This window comes from Lepisosteus oculatus, chromosome 6 (assembly GCF_040954835.1).
Source record: "Lepisosteus oculatus isolate fLepOcu1 chromosome 6, fLepOcu1.hap2, whole genome shotgun sequence".
NCBI lineage: Eukaryota > Metazoa > Chordata > Actinopteri > Semionotiformes > Lepisosteidae > Lepisosteus > Lepisosteus oculatus.
In genome coordinates, this window is record NC_090701.1 from 15,565,450 (window position 1) to 15,587,912 (window position 22,463).

Sequence of the window (22,463 nt, forward strand, 5' to 3'; positions counted from 1 at the left end):
ATATAGAATTCTACAGCAACTAGACACTCCTGCCCAGACCACTGTACTCAAACCTTACCATTGATCCTGGCATGGCGTCATGACTCATGCCTCCCACAGGCCTGTCATTGACAGACTGCGTGTGTCTTGCCAGGACAGTAACTATTGCCTGTGAACACGGTGATTGAGACTCAGAAACTCAGACTTAGTTCTGCTTCCAACATACTGATACCGTGATGGTGTTGTTCTCGGGATAACAAAGGGTATGCCTGTTCCATTCTGTGTTTTACTTTCATGATTTTCACCAGCCTTGACATTCAACAGATTAAATCACCTCCCACCCTGTATTCAACCAGCTCTCCTAATAATAAGTTGCCTTAGTGCTTATGCAACAATCAAAGTCACTCAAGTGCATCACGGTCATTCATGAATGATTTATTAACCAAAAGGATAAGAAAAACATTTAATCAATATACTGTATGTATATTTTCCTAAATATAAGTTTTTTTGAGGCTCCAAGCATATTAACTGATCTGATCTGTCTCATTTGTAGGATTTGCAGAATTAAAGGTTCTTGCAAACAAAGTGGGATAAAAATGTAAAAAATAATGAAGGGAGCTGGTGAGATCAGAAAAAAAAGAGTCTGCTTGCAGACAGACCAGTACAATTTTCCACTGGCTAACGATAAACAAAGGATGGAGACAGAACCGACCAGACTTGCTGCAGATATTGAAAAACTACTTACTCATGGTTTACTGCATACACAATGTTTCCTTTATGGATGTTTCAGCATTTTCTTATACACTACAGGCATCTAAACAGCTTTTGCAATTCTACAGTTCTAGAAAGGCAAATAAGCTTTTAAGCATAAATAACAACGGAAAACTCACACAGATTACACTGCACAAAGTAATACAAATAGGAAAAGGCAGATAGCACACATATATAGATTTTTCTTTTTAAAACAATTGAACATTCTCTTATGACATTCTTTTAAGACAGGTGTATTAGTAGCCATTCTCACCTGTTAAAATGATCCCTGTATTCTTTTGCAACTCTCTGAATCAAAGACTTCAACCTGTAAGACAAACACAATGATCTCTCAACAGTAAACTCAAGGATTCTAGCATAATAAAGTATACCATATAATAGCGTTGAGTATATTCTAAATGCTTTTAGTGTTGTTTCACTAAAACAGATGTAAACACAAAGATTTAAAGTGTGTAACCAACTAAGCTGTAAGGAATACTCAAGAATTCACCTGGTGCTCTCCTCAGAGGCGGTTTTCTCATCAAGGACAGCAATTGCCACCAATTTGCCTATTAGGAAAAAGACATTATAAAATACCATGAAATATGTTTATAGACAAAACAACAGGATAATAAGGAACCAGCTCATATTCCTTGTTTTAGCTAAAAGATTTAAATTAAATTCAAGCAAATGGATTCTGGGAAAAACCTTATAATTTGTATTGTACAATGTTAAAAAGTCAAAGATTGCCACCTACTGGTAAAAGTGTATATGTTTTTTTTTCTAGCAGGTGGAAACAATTATTTCACAAAACATGCAAAACATTTAGCATCACCTATCCATTTTTGTGGCAAACTACATGTTCTAGACCTTATTTTATCATTGTGATTAGGTCTTTTTTTGAACTGCCTGGCCTACTTGTGCACTTCAAACTGCACAGAAAGGAGGTTTTATGCAAATCGCTTTCTGAGATCCAAGACATTATGAAGCAGTGGGCTGTGGGAACAGAGTCAATGATGGCACTATAATCAGCAAATACCACACAATGAAAGCTTATTCTCCAAGCCCCTCTTAAGAAATTACTACATTAAACTAGATAAAATATTAAACACTGCTTCCTGAGTTCTGAATCAGACTGTGTGTTAAGCAGCGGGGAGTTTATATTTCGGAAAGCTACTCCTTGTATCTATAATATATGTTCAACATATCTGACAAAATTTGTTGGCACAAAAAAGTGGTTCGTATGGCACAAATATATTGCCTTGCATTGCATTATGTTTTTTTTTTAATACAGAGGTAGGTATATGGACAAGTTTTCTAATTATTAACCTGCGGAGCAAGTAACAGCTTAGGACAAGAAACCACATACGTGTGCGTTGGTGTCTGCTCCATTACATGCTTGGTGTTATGCAACTGACATTTTTTCTATCTGTATCAAAGCTGCACATATTAACGTGGCAGTTCTCTGCATGTGAGGCCAGCAAACAGTTGTAGAAAAGGATTGATTTCAGTTCTACTGACCAGCATGTATACTCAATATGAATAAAATGTTGTACATGCCTAAAATAATCTGATATCAGATATCATAATTACTAGTCCATATCCTCATTGCTTTTCCCACACATTTCTCTGAACATTTCCAAAGATTAATTTTAAACAGATGAAGTATGGGACCAATTCCGGGAAACAGGTGATGAATGAATTCACAGTGTTTGTCTTGGTTACTTCCTCTTGCAGCATGCAGAAATAACAGCACAAACAACTAATCATTCTATAGTGATATCTTTGTGTTGATGTATACTTGAAGTCTGAGTCTAAAAAGACTCTTTTTCCCCATGCACCAAGTTCAATACAACCCCTCAGGCTTCTTACATCTCATATGATAACAGTTCTAGTCCTGTTTAAAAGGCTCACAGTGGGATATTAATATGATATAGACTAGACCTGAGAAGCAGGTAGCTCTCTGCCTATTCAAATACAAAGACTTATTTTTAGTACAGCACACTGCTGGTTTATCTCAGTCATCTACTTTTCTATCTACTTTACAGAATATAGCTGACATATACTAGGAAATCAGAAAATCACAGATCAATGCATCAACCTGTAGTGCACCCTCAAAGGTATACCCAATTTAAACTAAAAATGGGGGTTCCTCTGCCTTATTAACCAGCTTTTCACCTGTGAAGCAGATGTCAGTTATCACCTGAAATGAATTGGAGGCACTATGTACAATATTGCACTAGGAAACAGGTTTGAAACTGAAAAGCAAAGGGTTTTTAAATCAGTGTTATTTATTCGACATTGTATATTGACTTACATAAAATAGCTGCAATACACATCAATCTTACAAAAAAACACCCTCAAAAATTAGCTGATACCTGATTAAGATAATCATGTGCTTCAATTTCAAAAGAGATGTATTTTCACACTACAGCCTTTTTAATTGATTTGTCTTCATCTTCCAAGTTCTGCTTTTCATTTAAAATATGAAATCTACCTTTTAATAACTGGCCATGCCTCTTTAATGTGAACACAATTACACATAGTGATGGCAACGAGGCGTATCTGGACAATTTGTTTGATGCTTATATCAGTCTCTTATTAAAATATTGTGCTCTGATTTGCAGTTTCTGCATACTACTTGTGAATGAAAAAACCTTGGCCAATTTCAAAGGACAATTTAGTTGTTACACAAGCAAAGCAATTTTAAATCCATTATGCAGTTAACATAAGGAAGACAGCCTAATTCCATTCTATGACTAATATTTTATAACAGGGCTACTCAACTCTTCTAATCCACATCTGTTCAGCAGTTTGATACAACTAGCTCCTTAAATAAGAGTCTTAAATCTCCTTAAGACTGATCCCGCTAATAATCAAATCAATCAATAATTAAACTGGTTGTATCGAAATTGCACAGTGGAGTGGATATGAGAGGCCACAGAATGATTAAGACATTTAATGGCCTTCAAGATCTATAAAAAACAATTTTCTAACTTGCCTCTTTAATAATAAATCAAAACAGTAGAAATTAAATCATGAAGACATTTAAGTATGTACTCCATATACTCATGCCTCAGTACCTGTTTCTCCAAGTTCATATAAAGTGAATCCATCAATCTGCAGATATCCAAGAAATCGTTCCCTGTTAACCCAGGAAGATAAATCGCCATCTTCATATTCTGAAAAAAAATCAAAAACAAAATATGACAAAATTAATATTTTGAAAATCTGAATGGCTGTCAAAATATCTTTGTGTTTCAAATCAATATAGCTGGATATTAAAGTGGGTGAAATCACTGACTATGAACCACCGTATGATCAGGAAAGGAGTGAACAGAAACTTTATAGAGAAAGTTTATAGAGTTTATGTAAGTCATGGGACACTATGGACACTGCTTCCTTGACATTTTGGTTGGTTGATCCTAATGGCGGGCAACCAAGATTATATGTTTAAAATGAATACATTTAAGTTAATTTCTGAATGAATGCCCAAATAACTCTGTCCAATAAGTTTGTACACTGAAAAACACTGCTCTGGCCATAGCTCAACACATTGCGCTCTGTTCCCAAAATGAGAGGAAGCTGTACTCCTCACACTATGTACTTAACTACACTTGCATAAAATAAAAAACTTTGCAGGATAAAGAAGACAAGGAGGACTAAAAGGAATTTTGATCCTCAGAAACATGATCCTGGAAAACAGTTACATTTACCAGAATCAGATCCAAAACCTGATGTTTATCAGTTCTCAGCTCATATTACAAGAAGATTAATTTTACTGTATGGTTACATGGTTATCTAAAAAACATGTTGTCCTTAAGTTCACCTGACAGGTCTGTAAATAAGCTCTTGTTTAGAAAATTACAAAATGTTTCTGTCGAACAAAAATGCCACACAAATAAGTACTCATTAATTAAACAGAGAAAATGACAGGATATTTACAGTAATCTACTGTACCTAGTATTTTACAGAAAGTTTTAGAGATCACAGAACGTAAGTGACACAAAAGTCAAAGATGCAACTGCCCATACACAGCGCTGATAAAAGTCTCGCAATGTTTAAATGGAAAAAGACACAAAATCCAAAATACAGCCTCACTGGAACCTAAACTAACATGCAATACGAAATCTCAAAACAAATACCGGAATCTAAAGGACAACTGAACTGACTCTCAATCTTAAGACTGAATCAATGTTTTTTTTAACATGCACTTTAGTCATAATGCAGATTTTCTTAATTCATTTGGAACTGTCCCCTCAATATAGCTAGCTTTAAACTCAAAATATAAAGATTGGATTTTTATTACTGGTTACATTGGCTGCTTTCATAAGAAAGTTGGTAAAAATGTTTTGTTCAATTATTTTAAAAAGTGACGTAAACATAATATCTGCACGTCTATCTTCTGTGCTGTCCCCCATTATCTCTTTTGTTCACATCTGCTGATGAATACTGCCTCAGATGCTTACTTGATAAATATTTCAGTTAGTCATATGGTCATGTTTTTAGCCAAGACCAGTACCTCTAATCTCTAATCTTTTAATTCTTTCTTTGAATTGAATCAGAGCCTTCACACAAAAAAATGCCAAGGATCCTTCAAAAAGCTTTTAATAAATATTTCAGTCTAAATAAATATTTTTGCAGCCATTTCCTTTGGAGAAAAAGGTCCTGTGTATTTGGTCATTATAGCTCCTACAGCAGTGTTTCTAAGAGCAAGGCGTTTAAGGGTGCAATGCTAAAGAACAGACAAGTCGTTACTAAAAGAAATTGCAGATAAACCTGAAAGATTTAGGGGCAAACGAAAGTACTTCCATTGCTCAAAGAAATGGTAAAGATTCAAAAATTATTAATCCTTTTTAGACTATTCAGTATTTGTTTTAAAGTAACAAAGTCTATGACTAAAAGTAAGACAAAAACTGTGTTTTCCTATAATGCCAGTTTAAGTGAAAAGACTTCTTGGTTAATTTCTGACCTGTGACCAACAGATTGTCACTGGCTCTCAATGTAGCTTTCAGCGTATTCCTCACATACACAGGCAGCATCCATCCCTGACTACCCAGAAATACAGGGCACAAGACTGGACTGGGAACACGTGACTGCACATCGAGTATATAACAGGACCATGGAGAGTTTACAACACCTGGCCAATCCCATTCAGCATGTGTTTGAGAAACCAAAGGCAGGCAGGTACCATGAATGATTTTTCAAATGCACTATATAAGGGACATCAATCAGACAAGTACTTATCCACCAAAACTGACCTAACAAGGAATGAGATAACTGGTTCAACACAACCCACCTTAAAATGTAAAATGGGCTAGAAGGAACTAAATTCTCCCCGTATTGCCAATATCGAACTAGATATAGACATTACAAACAACCAGTCTGTTCTGAAAGGTCTGAAATAAATGCTGGTCTGCTGTTTCACCCACCAGAAACAAAGTTCTGTTTATTTATGACTTATCATATGTTCTGTCTATAAGCCTGTCATCTCCTGCAGGTAGCCTGATATTTACAAAGTGGGAGGAATGAAATCTTTAAGACATGTCACAAAGGGGTGACAGTATATAGATATCCTCTTACTGAAGGCCACTTAACAGTTTAAAAAGACAGCAGAACTAGAAGGAACAAAGACGCAACTTTGCACAAAAATGTGCATTCCTGATTTTTCACACAACTGTACAAGAAACTGAAGAATAACTATGAGGGAGCATCTACGTGCATCACGGACCATTCTTGGCAGGTATTTAGGATCACTGGCTAGATGATTTGTTCATGAATGGAATACCATCTGATTTCAAGGTCTGAGGCAGAGACGGTCACAAGTTCATGTCAGAACTTGCACAGAACTGTAAATCTGCAAAGATCTTAACATATGAAATATTTCAGCTTTACAATTATTTGTAATTGCTGAATCCCATTTAAATATTAAAACTTCTTCAGAAGGCTTCAATGAACCAAGCATATTTTACATTTTTAATGGATGCTGGGATTGTTGTTCCTCAAGAACAACTGTAAATGATGAAACAATATGTAAATAACAGCAACTGTAAATTACAGAAAAACTGAAAAGATGTTGATTTTCCACGTTCTCAGATTATTACCGTTTCCTTCACTGTTGAGTTAAGATAAAAATGAAAGACCTAAATACAAAAAATAGATACCAAGGACGTCTGAAATAACATTATTTAGGATGTAGCTCTGTTTAAGAGTACAGTACTTGAAAATGGTTTATGAATATAGCCAAAAGCCAAAAGTGTCAACCTTGAAACATAAATGTCAAGTCACTTTGTCTTAACCTGTCATTAAAACATTGAAAACCATGTTTCAAAAATAACTGATCAGTATATTTAAACTAGGCTGCTTTGTTGTACAATTACTGCAATAAAAATACAAATTTGAGCTTACCTAGAATATAACCTGTTTTAGCTAGCACGGATCTTTCTGCAGGCTCACCAAACATGACAAGCAGGTTCCACAAGGCAGTGTGGAGCTTTCAGATCGCGTTTTAAACACTCTGTTTGCTTACAGGTGTATTTGGTATATCTGAAGCAACCCTTCAAAGCTTGAACTGGTACAAATTGCTAGTTTTCATGTATTGTAAATCCTCTTTAGTAAATGCCGCTGTCCTCCCTCTCTGTACTTTAATTTGATGCTAAATGTAAAGTAAATTTAGAGTGGTTTTGCTCTCGACAGGTAAAATCTTTGGTGGTTATTCTGCCACTGAAGCATGGATTTAATTTTACAATAATGTACTGTGCATTTCAACTATCACAATCAGCCTTGCATGACTAAGTAGAATTTAGCTCTGAAGGAGAAAATTCAGAGAAGACTATTACATTAGAATACTCTGGCTGTCTATGCTATTACAAAGGTTGCAGTACATTGCTTGTGATAGTTCTGAATATGGTTCTCCATATACAGTATGCTTTCATGAATGAAGTTTTGTTTTGTTTCATATAATTGTACAATTACTAAAAAATAATATTGTATTATCTCATTACAATACGAATAAATAGAGAATGCTAAAGAAAAAACGTTATTTACAGTGACTGGAACTTTTCTAAACTTGGAACAAATGCAAATAATTGTCCTTTTGGGAAACTTTATCTTATCAGATGACTGCAAACAACAGGTCTATGTGAGGATTTAAGAGAACTGTTTAATTACCCACTGATAAACTCTAAATACAGCCAGTCTGCTTACATCATATGCAAATACAAGCTCTACTGTTTTTTTACACATCAGGTATGTTGAGACATCAACCTCAAGGACAGGGCACATATAAAAGCTTCACAATAGACACAGCTATATTTTTCATGAATGACTTGCACTCCGTACAGCATAAAGGTAAGCATTTTAACATTAAAAAGCACTCGCATGACAAGTGTGTCTGCGTGGAGCAACAGAATAGAAAAAGATTAGAAACACTCAGTGTGTTTTGTTCATCTTTTGATCAAAGCTTGAAAACAATTTTACTACTACAAATAAAAACTGAGGTAAAGGCTTTCATCTTCCTTTACCATTTAGAAAACCAAATTTGTGCTCTGAATAACCACAAAAAAATGCAGATGGCAAAATGAGTGGAGTGAACAGATCACCCATATTACTACATTTAACTAAGAAAGTCAGCAAATTAAAATAAATGAATCATTTGCATGACCTGCTCTCTTTATAAAAGTTGTATTATACGGTGAATTATTGTTTTAGCAGTAAAACATGACATCCTTTTTCTCTCTATTTAAGAGAAGGATCATCGGTACAAAATGGCTGCCCCTAAAGGCTTGGACATTCTCTCCATCAAAGTGCTGGAGGATGACTTTGAAAGCGCAGTGTTTGTGGTTCAAATTAAGTGCCACAACCCAGTGCTTCTGGCATACTGGCAAAGGAAAATGTTTTTCTACAATGGTCAAGTGCAGCAGACGGATACAATTTGCTCAGAAACCATGGACAGCATGGAGTTTGTCCTGAGGGTTCTACACCGTTCTGATAGACTTTCAAATAGCGACTACTGGAGCCCGTTCATTATTGCCATCTGCCTGGATGCTCTGTACTTCAATTACCAGCTTCCATCTCACCTTGTCTGGAATGGTAACATTAAGCAAGTAATGAAGGAGAACACTCTGTTTCTGACAAGGTGAAAAGCAAGTATTCCCAAATCCTGTTGCTTTGACCTTTTCCATGTGTCTTTAGATGCATTTGAATTCTATCAAGCTTGTGTCTGAATGTCCTGATCTCACATTCAACAGATGCGTCTATTAAACAGCGAAATCTTACCTGCTCATATCAATATGTGATGGGAGACTTTAAAACTGCAACAAATACCATTGGTACCAATATGCATCTGTTACTTTCAAATACCCACAAGTATATGATTTTCTGTCTCTCTTTATAGTGCTCTTTATTCAGTAAATTGATAATGCAGCATTAAAATAACATGCATTTCCTTGAGATTCTTTTGCGATATAATATGTATCTTTAGGTTTCCAGTTTATCTGAACAGTAGAAAAAGATTTTGGAGCATGTTATTATTCAGCAACATTACACTATGCCATCTGTGCTCATGTAAAATGCAGATGCCATGATCACAGAGTCATTTGCATGTTTTTTAACATGTTATGGTCCTATGAAAAATGTGACCAAACTGCTGAGCAGCACGACAGTCCTATTGAAAAGGGCAAGCCAGCATTTTCATACTTTTAAAATGGCTTTTGAGTGGTTTATTGTGTTCCTCAATGCACTGTATCAGAAAGCATTACAAAAACATTAATATAGTGAGAACCATTACAAATGCAACAAAAGCAATTGGTTTCAAACCAGTGCTCATTTAATGTCTCTCTAATGCTTCTCAGTATAAACTGGAATAAAAAAGCTCCACCTGAACACAGAAACAAACTTAAACAGTATTAATGAAAAGATAAGATTACATGCACTTATGAGAAGCATTCTTTAGATCTTTTTTCTAATTGGTGCTGTAAAGAAAGTAAAATTAAAGAGGAAAAATACGTTCCCTTTTGGTGGGTTTATGCATAAATGAAGAGTATGCAACCCTGGTCTCGGTCCCACATTCCTTCATTTTTCATAGATATGTTTAAAGAGTGATTGAGTAACGTGGTTGTGCATTCTCTAAAAACAATAACTTTTCCAATTAAGGCATTCAGAGCATATTATGAAATTAATTAAAACCACGTCAACGCAACTTCTTCAACCCTCACATTTATCACAAAGACAACATACTTCTGTATTATGTACGTAGTATTTATCTGAAATCATGTGATCAAAAAATATGTTTTGTTTTTAACTTGTTCTTTAAACGCAAAGAAAATCAAAACAGTATGCACATTTGGTGGAATCTTGTTTATTTTTTTCAGCCCACAACAAAGTTAATGAATTCATAAAAACTGGACAGAATAAGCTGAACTGTTATAGTCTTTGCTTCATGTAAACATACAGAACAAAACTGGGTTTATGGGGTAATTAACACATCCTAAAAACTGAAATGAATATTACTCTATTTGCTTATGGTACAGCCAGCCAAGAAGAGAAAATATTGTTAATTGTAACTTTTAGTTGCAACTATAATGTTATCTAAAAATAATAAAATCTGTAAATGTTTTATTTAACCCTTTATCTTTATTTATATCTTGAAGTCTTAGACACACCTGTATAAGAAGTATAGGTATCTAAGCTACAAACCCTCACTTTTGAGTTATAAAACACAGTAAAAGCATAATTGTGTGAAAAATGTGAAAATGCCTTTAAAATGCATTAGTTCTCTTTCAATATGTTCCTATATTGCTGAATTACAAATGATGGAGTCATTTTAAAGTGAATATTTTTAAATTAAACACCTTTCGCCTATAAAACTGTTCAGTTTGAGTATTTGGGATTTGATTAAAAATACTCACTTTAAAAATGTGTATACTTCAGTAATTCTACTTGTAAGAGCATGTAGCTCTGAATTTGTCCACCCATCTAATTTCAAAGAACTTTTTCCAATTCAGCGTCGAGGGAGAGCTCGGTCCCGGAAGGCAGCGTGAGCACAAGGAGAGGACACCAGTCCATCGCAGGGCACACAGACATGCACACACTTACACCAGGGCCAATTTTCCCAGAAGCCAAATAACACACCAGTAGCACACCAGTGCCTAAATAGCTCAGCTGGGAGAACGTTAGACTGAAGATCTAAAGGTTCGATCCCGGGTTCCGGCATTTTAACTTTGTTGTGTGTGCTTTATTATTTTGGGGCGGAGCAGTGGCTCTGTGGCTAAGGATCTGTGCCTGTGGCTGGAAGGTTGCCGGTTCAAATCCCGCAGCCAGCAGAGGAATCCTACTCTGTTGGGCCCCTGAGCAAGGCCCTTACCCCAACTGCTCCAGGGGTGCTGTACAAACATTACACAGATAGCACCCCAGGCCGGAATCGAATCTAGGGCCCCAGCGCTGCACGGCATAATGCTAACGACTGTTCCAACCGCTCTAAATTCAATTTGCTGAAAACAATCTTGATGCATTTTACCTGCAGGACATTTCTCCCAAGCTGCCACTAGGAACATAGTTTTCACTATCTTCGGAAGTTCCAGCTACAGTGTACAACTTTCACATCGTAATTTTTTCCATCATTTAAATGAATTAAACTTGATAATTCTGTCAAAGATAAAGCTGGATAAAAACACCACAGTGGATGGACAGGAAATACATTGTTCCACCAGTACAAGACAATTTTGAATGCCTCCTAAAAAGAGCAAAGCAATGCCTGGATCTAAATTAATTAAAAATCAATTATGCAACACAGATCCAAGAAGAAAAGGTATACTTGCCCAGCAAAACCAACAGTTTAAACTGGTACCTACATTTTTTTTTTCACCTAATTATAAATAGATGAGGCAAGGTGAACATTAACACTATACTTTAATGATCATTTTAGATCTAATAAGCAAAAGAACAACCATTTTAAAAAGCATCTGTTTTGCTGTGGTCTGTACAAATTCAACTATATAAAACTGTCTGATTTTATCTGTCATTCAGAGAATCATTTAGAGTGGCCTGAATGCTTCTCACACTTGAGCAATGCTCAGAGTATTTACTGGGAGAACAAACAAGATTAGAGGGGAAGCTGAAAAGATTACTATGGATGGAGGCAACAGTACCTTTAACTCAGAAGTGACAAAAGAGAGGTGAGAGGTTTTCTACATGCACATGCACTGGCAATAATAAAAATGATCAGGTTGCCTGCTTTGCTTAATGCATTCCTTAATTTCCTAATGCACAATGCAATGCAGATCTGAGAACACTTTTCATGAGTACAGTGCAATGTCATGTACAGGAAAAAGCAATGTAAGGTAAGACAGGACATTTGCATGTAATACGGAAACAGAGAAAAATGGCAGTCAACATACTGAATTATGACTGGCTCCACACAACAAAGGGTCACACTGTCACAAGAGTGCACTGTGATCTGATCAGCACATCACTGTATGTTTTTCAAACTCTTGTGGCTTCTCATTTTTCAGACATTTATATTTTAATGTTAACATATCTAAAGCAAATTGCCTTATATAACTTATAAAAATATATTTTTTTACCACCTTTAGTAAGGGGACCAACAATAAATTACAATGTTTGCCCCCAAGAGCGTTTTAAAACGCTGAAGCCTAAATAAAGTCTGCTTGTGCAAGAGCCCAATGTTGCAGACAAAATACAAGAATGGAATATTAACTATCTAATTACAAACCCAACACTATTAGCTTTTGTCTTACTGTTCTGAAAAAGTTTAAATATCACACCTTTTATCCCACCAAAAGGTTTCCACAGACTGGTATGCTAGGCAATGTAATTTTAAAACAATATCTTGGATGGAGTCTGCATAGGTTTCACTGCATCAAGCTATGTATTCATACAGCTGAAAATAAAGATTAATGGCTACAGATGGAATGTAATACTAAGGTGATGCAAAGTTGGTAACAGGTGACCGCAACAACAAAAAAAAATGGCAAAATTGCACTGAAAAACAAAATTACTATTCAAGCTTTTGCCCTCTTAGAAGCATTGCCATTAACAAATACAAGATTCAATGTGCAGTACTTCCTTGTGGGCTATGTCTTGAGACTGGAACAAGAAAGTACATAAAACTTTACTGGAAGATTATTCCACAGCCAAAACATTGCATTTCTTTTTTTATTTTAGCTTGGAATTAACAACTACTAGTTTCTTTGCAGTTCAAACACTGACATGGCTTTCCACTTAAATATCCATGTTTTGAGAACATCCCATCTCGCCAGACTGCAAATTACCACTTTACTGCTAATTATAAATTAGCGTTGCTATGTAAATATGGGTTCTCTGCAACCCAATAATATATTTCTCTTAGAAAATCCCTGTTATCATGATAATTTCATCACTATACTAATTTCTTTACATATAAAAACATAACCATCCCATCCACGTAAATTAGACACATGAACCTACAGCAGATAAAGAAAACTATAATCAGCTACATTGGGTCAAACAATGTTACTATACAACACTAAACTGGTTCTGAAAATGTCAACCTGTATTTCATTTATTTCTCCATATGCAAAATGTCACACAATCAAAAGCTTCAGTAATATTGCACAGAATTAAATGTAATATATAGTACATATATAAACACAAAAAACATATTCAGAACCATTTTGAGACTATTGTTACTGTCATTACTTTAAAACAGACACAAACCTATTAAACACATTATTTCGATAATGACTTTCATGCAAGCAATAAAAAAGGCAAACAAAATGTTAGGATATACTGTTAAAAGTATACAATTTAAGTAAAGGAAAATGATGTTAAGATGTTAGAATGCTAGCAAAATGTCTTTTAGCAATCTGTGTACCATACTGGTCAAAAGATATTGCTGCTCTGGAATCAGTCCAGAGAAAAGCAGCCAGATACATCACTTGGATTAAAGGAATATCCTACAATGACAAGCTGAAACAAAACTAAAGCTTTTTAGTCTTGAACAGGGAGAAGACTCAAGGGCAAGGTTATGAGGCAGGCTGATTCAAAATCTTCAAAGCCAATAGCAAAGTTAACCCAGTGGATTTCTTTACTTAAACCATAGAATACAACTGGAAAACTATTTGGATGTGAATTTTAAAGGCACTTCTATACGCAAAGGGCTGAGAGAGTATGCAATAAGCTACGAAGTTGTCGAAGACAATGGATTTGCTACTAACCAGCTACTAACCAGCAAATGGGCTAGATGTTCTTACTGAACAGATGTGACAAAGATCATGACAAATGTATTATGCTGATGAAAATTTTTTATCTTAACATTTTACCATTATCACTGAACCTAATCATAAGAGCAGCAGATTCGTATCTTGCACTTGCATAACATTTTGATAACATCGTTTATGTTTTACATGTTGTCATCAAACATTTTTCTCCACAGAAATGGAAAACGCATGATTACCTGCACAATTTTGAGCACAGTAACATTATGCTAAGGAACATGTAAAGGTTTATTCCATGCTGAAAAGAGAAAATAAACTCTTCTTCTCTTTTCATCATGGAATAAACCTTTCCTTTGCCGCCTACACTTGCTGATGCAGCTACCTACTTGTACTTCTCAAAGGCAATACTGTACTTCAAGTTCCCCATCAATGCTATTTATGCCAGGGTTGTCTGCTGCTATTTTAGGAGACACACAATAATACCACTGCTACAGATAAATTGCATAAAAATAGGCAATACAATAAAATAAAAATATTAAGTCACATGTACTAATACCACCCAGCAAAAACAAGGCAAATCTAGACTCACCATCATACAGAAAGTAGGTTCCATCCTTGAAGACTGCTACTGCAGGCAGCTCTTGTAATGTTATGTGCTAAACAAAATAAGAATGCCTTCAGCTGACATGTGTTGGGCAGATTAAACTGTGCAAAACTGACTATTACACACAAAAGAAATTAACATTAGGCAAGTGCAATGTGAGTTTGACAAATCTGGGGATAAACACATGCAGAGAAATCTTGAAATAATGTTAAGATAAACACTGCAAACTAGACAGCACAAAACAAATTAAATACTATTAGTTATTACAAAACTGTTTCAGCTCAGAAAAATGACAGAGCTGTATTTATAAATAGAGATCCAACACATATATGAATATCCTGGCTTGAAAGAAAAAACATCTATTGTACACATAGCACTGGTTAAATACTGAGCAAAGTTAATGCATAGGAAAGCCTACCTTAATTTTATACAAGGCATCAAAATGTTTACAAATATCGATGGTAAAATTATAAATATAGGAATATGATAAAATGGAATAAGATATTAAAATGTGTTTTGGTGATTATTTGGATGCAGCACAGCCGCAATTTCCAGACACACTACCAGTCATGTTGTTAGGATTGTTCTGAGGTCTAACTTCAAGAAAATGTTGTCTTCTTGGATGCAGTCGGCCGTTGTCTAAATATGGCAGAGATGTCTAAATATGGTCAAAGACTTTAAGCTAAGAAGCTTCCTTCACCAGCCAATGACTTAACGTTTTATAATTAATTTATAAATATTTAAACATATTTCTAAGCCTTCAAATATGTATTAGGTGTTTGTGCATTAGCATACACAAGGTTGGGTATTCTTAAATTATCATTTGTGCCTGATAAGTTCACCAGGAGTTAAAAGTCAGTATAAATGCAGCACATGCAATTAATATTTACAGATGATACCACAAACCTGCTCTTTCCACATCTCCTAGCACCTCCTAGCATCACTTTTAGAAAGAACCCAACCTCCTTTGACCCATAATGGCCATGATTGGACATACTGTATGGCATCCTACCCTTTTTCAAAGCCCACTACAGAGCATCAAGGCTATATTGCTGTAAAATGTTAGAATACATCACATATAACACAGCAACGAAGAGGAGCTGCCTCACATAAAAAAACAGCAGATGGCATGTAAGCATTAAATCCTTTGTATTTCTATACTGTGGATCAGGATTGCAGTGTTAAAGCCAGTTAAGATACAGGTGTTCATTCTGTGTATAAGTGTTGCTTATGCTGAACTGTAACAAAAATAAAAGCACACATACTTTCAGCCCCTTCACATCTACTCACACTGAGCTGTTATTACACAGTGTACTTCACCTCTGTCTAAATGCAACTCCACTGAGCTTTTCATTTCTTCTGTTAAATCAGTTAAAATGTAATGTAAATGAATGGAATATTCCAAAAAATATTCTTTCGAAGTTTATTAAAAGATCTTTAGATAGACATTGGTGTATAAATTACTGTTTAAATAAGTTCAGAAACTGTTTAAAACCAAACAATATTAAATCTAACACTTTGTATATTACATTTATAAATTGCAAAAATGCACCCATTTATGAGCCTTTGATAGACCAAAAAAGGTCTCCCTCTGGGAAACTAAGATAGCTTTTACAAATTCTGCATACCAACATACCTTTGGCAAAACGTCTTCAGAGGCAGAGAAGAAGTATGTGTATACAATCAATTCGGATGCCACTTCAATGTATTTTTCCTGAAAAAACAAAATGCAGCAGCTTTTCAGTTTGCAATAACAACAACTCTCACATTCACTTTTAATGAAAGCTATCTTATCCAGTTCAAGATCGGAGGATGTAGGTTACTGTTTAAGCTTTACAAGTTTACCATTGTAAAACTAATCTTATTGCACATAAGAGTATGGTTAGCACTGCTTAACATTTCCATGACTATTCTGAATGATTTTAACCCTAATCTCTGAATTGCCCCAGAACTGTCAGGCCAGAGTGAAAGAGCTGACCAAATATTACTTACTGATATTAATAAGCAAACATTCACAAGAATAACAATAATAATACTAATAGTTTTGAAAACAAGGATCATAAACTGAATCTACATACATTTGTAACAGAATCAGTACAGTACAACAAGTTAGACTGAAACATTATAAACATGAATGAAATGGATTCTCACATCTGATCTTAAAACCTTTTCAAACAAACCAGGTAACTCATCTTTATTCCAATCAAAAATGCACAACTGGGACTAAAATGATTATTTTTCATTTGTCAAGCACAAGGCCTGCATTCTGGAGAAGGAACAGTCTCTAGCCAGAGAAACAAATGTATTTCAAAAACCTCTTAATGTCCTTTAGTGACAAAGAAAGCATTCCTGAACAAATTGCTATACTTCGATAGTTGATAAAAGCCAATAAATGTAACCCAGCTCAAGTTCAGGGAACCCTGTCCTCACATAATAACTAGAATTTGCTCCATTGTATTAATGCTGGACAGAATCCCAGCCACTACTCACATAGTGATATAGAAATGTCATGTCAGTGACTAGAATTCACTTGCTCTCTCTTATTTTACCAAACGTTTACAGAAACATATGTTCTGTTTGAGCAGTTCTTAATAATGCTTTATTTACTTCTGGAAAAAACAAGAGCCATTTACAAATGCTATTGTATGAAATGTTCAGTAGTTTTACTTATTAAATAAGGACACAAGATTGGTCCTGCAGCACAAGCTTACAAAATCCACATAACCTCATGGAACATCTATTTCGTCCATCTAAAAAAACAGTATTTGAAATGTAGTTACTGCTGCTGCGTGTAGGTATACAATAACAGATAGCGCTGAAACAGATGACAGCAATTATTAGCAAAGGTTAAAACCTTTAAAACCAAAATATGTCTTACTTGGAACTGTTTGAATTATTAAATTATTAAATTCAGTCAAAACATTTGTCATTTGAAAGTCATATCTCCAAAATTTATTTTTAAAACCATAGTTCACTTGGTTTAGGACACTTAATTTTGTTTAATACTGTATACAGCATAGCATTTTTTTTCCATCTTGCAAGTATGACGTTCACCTATCCATTATAGGAAAACCTCTCATTCCTGATAAATTCAATCCATATAGAATAAAGTACAAAGCAGAATATTTATTTGTTTTCTTTATATGCAATAATTGCAGAAAGTCACGTTTTTGGTTTCAGCATTGTACTCAACATCATCATCTCTTGACATGACGTCAAACTAAATGATATCTTTCTGGAAAAATGTTCTTAGTAGAAGCTTATTTTTTATGCAATATCCACTGTTGAAGCAAAGAACAAACAACCAATTTAAGTTCTTACACAAACTTTATAAAAAAGACTATATGTATACATGTGGGGAGGTTATTTGTTAAAGGGTCAACACTGCAATTTCTGTATAACAGTAATGGCTCTGGGAAGAAGAACCAATCACAAGAGCTGACGTTTCAGTAGGCAGAATATACAGAAAAGGTTCTCCTACCTTGAGGGGTGATTCACCTCCAATATACACAAAAAGTACATCATGTCTCTTAAATACATGTTCAAACATCTGCTGGCTGGGAAGAGGGCGAACAAGAGGCCTGGAGGGGGGGGAGGGGAAGAAAAAAAAGATGAACAGAGCCGTGTAACTGCTTTCAGCAGCGCTTTGCAAATAGAAGTTAACAGCACTCCAAAATTCTTTCGAGGCAAAAAAAATTGTCATGCAGCATTTTTTTTTTTATTTGATATGGACCTCGTTCAAAAATCAAAGCATACTTAACGCAATTCTTCTAGGTGTGTCTGGGGTCAAGATCTTTTGCTCTTTAAAATTTAAGCCCACCAAGTTTGTTCCCAGTCTGTGCAGCATAATGGCTTGAAAATGTGTTTGTGCTCATGCTGAAGATCAATCAGACCTGACACCTAACTTGAGAAGATGACCGAGAAGATCCTGTTAAAAAAAAGCATACAGCTTTTTAACACTGGCATCTACGATGTGTTCATTTCCCCTTCTAAGCATCATCCTTACTTACAACATTTACAAAAAAGGATAATAAAATTTCACTATTGTTAAGTCAGATGACACAAAATATCAAGATATACAGTTTCAGCCTTAAATGCCAGTAATTTGTTAATAACCCAATCTGAATCAATGCTGAATCAACAAGTTCTAATGGAGAAAAACACTGAAACTTTCAAAATTACTGGTTGAATTACAAAACATCCCTAAAAGTATTTTTAAGTATTATGTACTTTTGCTTCAAATGATGCAGCATTTATTTCTATTTTTATTTGAAAAATAAACATAAATGTCATATTTTAAGTAATGACTATTTTTGCCCTTTATTTTGTTTTATCTTTGCCAACAATATATGTCATAAACAGCTTAAAAATAAAATGATTTGCCTTTACCCATGTCACTGTAGACATTACATCTGTATCAGTGACACAGTGAAATTTCAGACGTATACACCATGGGTTATTGAAACTCTTACTTAATAACTTTTACATCCAATAGACTGTTATATTAATTTGTCTGAAACAGTTATTTACATATTTTATCATTTACTCTTTTTAAAAAGGATGCTTTTAAGCTGGCGTCATTAGCTTTCTCTAAAAAATAAATCTATTTAAACTGTTAAATTAAACTCCATTAGATCTCCCTTTTTGTCATGAAGTGGTTAATTAATTAATTAAAATGTGCTATCAGTTATTATCTGGTGCACTCCTAAAAAAAGATTAATAATATGGTTTGCTTTGCAATTCTTAAAAGCAGTTGATTATAGTCTATACCTTCACTTTACCTCTTGTAAACACTTATTTTAGACAACTCACACAGCTCCACCTAGTGACCAAACTGAAATATGACAGTCATGTTTCATGTTCTCACAGAAATTCCTTTTCCATAACATGTTGGGTGGAGATGTTTAACTCCATATTGCAGATAATTTAACTAATGTCCTACAAAATCATGTTGGGAAGATCACAAGTTCATGAATCTTAAAAAAATATATTTTCTGCTATTAATTGACGATTCGCAATTATAGCTTAGTTATAATTAAAAATGTATTTTTTACAGAATAAATCTGAATCTTTACCATTATTCCAGGAATTATAATTTTGTATTTGTAGAAAATCAGATTCCTGGCTGTTCTGAACTCAAGTTAAATTGAGAAGTCAAGTTACTTCAGAAAATGAGCTTGAGAAAATGAAAACTGCATTTTGCTTTTATCACATAAGAATACTTCCTACAGCTTTCTTTTCTCAATCTTAGATTGCTCTTGATACAACTAAATATAGGCTGGGTGAATGAAACTGGTAGATTTACACGCACGATCCTCTTCTAACGCTATAAGTTGCTGGGCATGACATTTTTCACTCTGGAGATTCCACCTTTAAACCATACTGGCCCCTCTTACAGAATACATATATAATCTTCTGCTCCAAATATATTTATTTAAAAGTTCGTTTGGTATATTACAAGAAAAAACAAGAAGGAACTTAGCACTTCACAGCCACAGACGAATTAGAAAACCAGAACCACAATTTTAATGGAATCTTTAAAAAATAAATTCTGAAGCTGTGAGGGACCTATCTTCAAATATATCCCATTCAACCTGATGCTCTGCCCAGACCTATGATCTTGAGAAATGAAATTCCTCTATTATGTACACGGTTTGCTGCATATTCAACTAGTGAGGCATCAAAACCAGTCACTATAATAAATGACTTAACACTTATGTCCCACATTTATACAAAACTGTATTTTGGATTTTAAGCTTGTGTGCTAAAATGAGGTGAGGCACAATTAGCAAGTCCAAGGACACCGAAAGTTTCAGAGTGTTTCTGTAAAACATACGGCAAAGCTCTTCCATCTGACAGCAAGGCCCTTGTGAAGATATACTATACTATCACAGCCATCTCAAGGTAAAAACTTTCCATGTTATGATCAATAAGAAATAAAGTGAAGCAACTACTAATAAAAAGCTTCTTTATATAACCCACAATGCCTTTAAAATTTTATTTTCAGCATTTCTTACAGCCAAAGGAATACTACTCTGACATTTCTCCCCATCAGACCACAGAAGTCCTGCAACCAGTAATCTCAGTGCCCAGTGTACCAGTTTAGTCATTCACTTAAATAACTAGACTGTGAGAACCTAAAGCTTCAGATATAATTTGCTTTCATTCCCAGGCTTCTGCCAGCTCTAAATACAAAACCATACTTTTATGTCTGCTCATGCCCAGGCCAGCATTTATTCCTCATTTGACATAAGCCACATTTTAACAGAGTCTTCCTGAGGTGAGAGACTTTAAACACCATCTGTCCAAATAACCGTCTTCATTACTGGATGGAATGTGACGGGGACACTATACTGTAAACAAGCGCCGTCTTTCGGATGAGACAAAACCGAGGTCCTGACTCTCTGTGGTCATTAAAAATCCCAGGGTGTTTCTCGAAAAGAGTAGGAGTGTAACCCCGGCATCCTTGCCAAATTTCCTATGCCTCCTAATAATCCCCCTCTATGAATTGGCTACATTACTTTGTTCTCCTCCCCCTACTCCGACGGCAGGCGGAGCGACGCACCGGTTGGAGTATTCTCGGTCGCATTTAATGGCAACGTCAGCTCAAAGATTTGGTTCAAACCACCAAATGGAGACGGGCGTGCCGACAAGCTGACCCTGCTGATGCGAGATTAACACTAGGATGAGAGAGATAACTGGATAGAATGTATCTTTGAAACTGCATTTTAACTGCAATGCTTCCCGTGTAACCAAGTTGCGTTGCACTGTTTAAATAACAAACCTCATGCTTGTTTTTATAAATATAATGTAAAATTACACAATCTGTTTATTCCAAATAGATACCCTGGATAAAGTTTTGAAACACTGATAACATAGTACCATTTGAATTTATTGATGTGAAAGTTAAATCTGCTTTTATACTTATTTGGACACAGACTTATGTCTAAGCATTACGTAGGCTGTAATACAAAGAACATCCATCTGTATTTAATTTGCCAACATCCAAATGGCTCAAAACCCAAAGAGTACAGTTAATTTTCTGTAAAGCCTTAAAAATCTTTCTTAAACCGCACTGCTTGTTGCTAGATTAGGGTTATTAGCCACTCATTTTATATTTAAGGATTAAGACACAAGACTAAAGACCAAATAACAAAATTTCCAAGCTTACAGTAAGATAACAAATGAATGTGTATTAATACTACCAATGAATTAAACTTCTGTTGTTTAAAAGTCATGCCTCAATGTATCCTCAGTGTGGAATGTGTCATTTCCACACTGTGCAAAGCATCACACGTGTGTTGAAAAACAAACTGCACTTTCAGGCTGCACAGTGTTTCTACTATGATAGGCAGCATAGCTAAAATTTGGCCACAAATGAAGGCAGGGTTTTTTCTTCTTAATGTAGCACGATGTGTACACTCTTACCCATTCTCTTTAACCCTTTAAGCAGGTGTAAAAGTTTAAAGCTTGTTTAACACTTTTTGTATAACAATTTACATTCTGTGGTTGACGAACATAGTGTTTCCAGCTTGAGATTTAAAATCTGTGTAAGCCACTGTGTATGTACTTTACTAGTACTCGAGTACATAAATAGCACATTTGTGATAGGATAAGATCAATTTATTAGCCATATACAATTTCTTGCATTAGGAATTTGTCTTTTCGCATACTCCAGCTTGCTCTCCATCAGACACACAGGAACACAGACAGGGAGAGAGAAGCTTGGTGTCAGAGCGCAGGATCAGCCATTTATATGGCGCCTCTGGAGCAGTTGAAGTTGAGGGCCTTGCTTGGGGGCCCAACGGAGTAGGATTCCTCTGCTGGCCGTGGGATTTAAACCAGCAACCTTCCAGCCACAGGCGCAGATACTTAGCCACAGAGCCGCCTGTCTGGTGTTGTGGTATGGTGGTGTG

At 35.2% G+C, this 22,463-nt stretch overlaps 1 protein-coding gene across 1 annotated transcript in view; it reads right to left on the reverse strand.

The window, feature by feature from the left end:
* LOC102695794 (protein disulfide-isomerase TMX3) overlaps positions 1-22,463 on the reverse strand; it is a 41,995-nt gene that overhangs the window by 10,835 nt on the left and 8,697 nt on the right. The window contains exons 7-12 of the mRNA XM_015354653.2: positions 18,029-18,128; positions 16,184-16,261; positions 14,533-14,599; positions 3,813-3,911; positions 1,241-1,298; positions 1,004-1,057 (exon numbers count right to left, since the gene is read on the reverse strand). Of these exons, the coding sequence (XP_015210139.2) occupies positions 1,004-1,057; positions 1,241-1,298; positions 3,813-3,911; positions 14,533-14,599; positions 16,184-16,261; positions 18,029-18,128 (456 nt within the window). The remainder of the gene's footprint in view (positions 1-1,003; positions 1,058-1,240; positions 1,299-3,812; positions 3,912-14,532; positions 14,600-16,183; positions 16,262-18,028; positions 18,129-22,463) is intronic.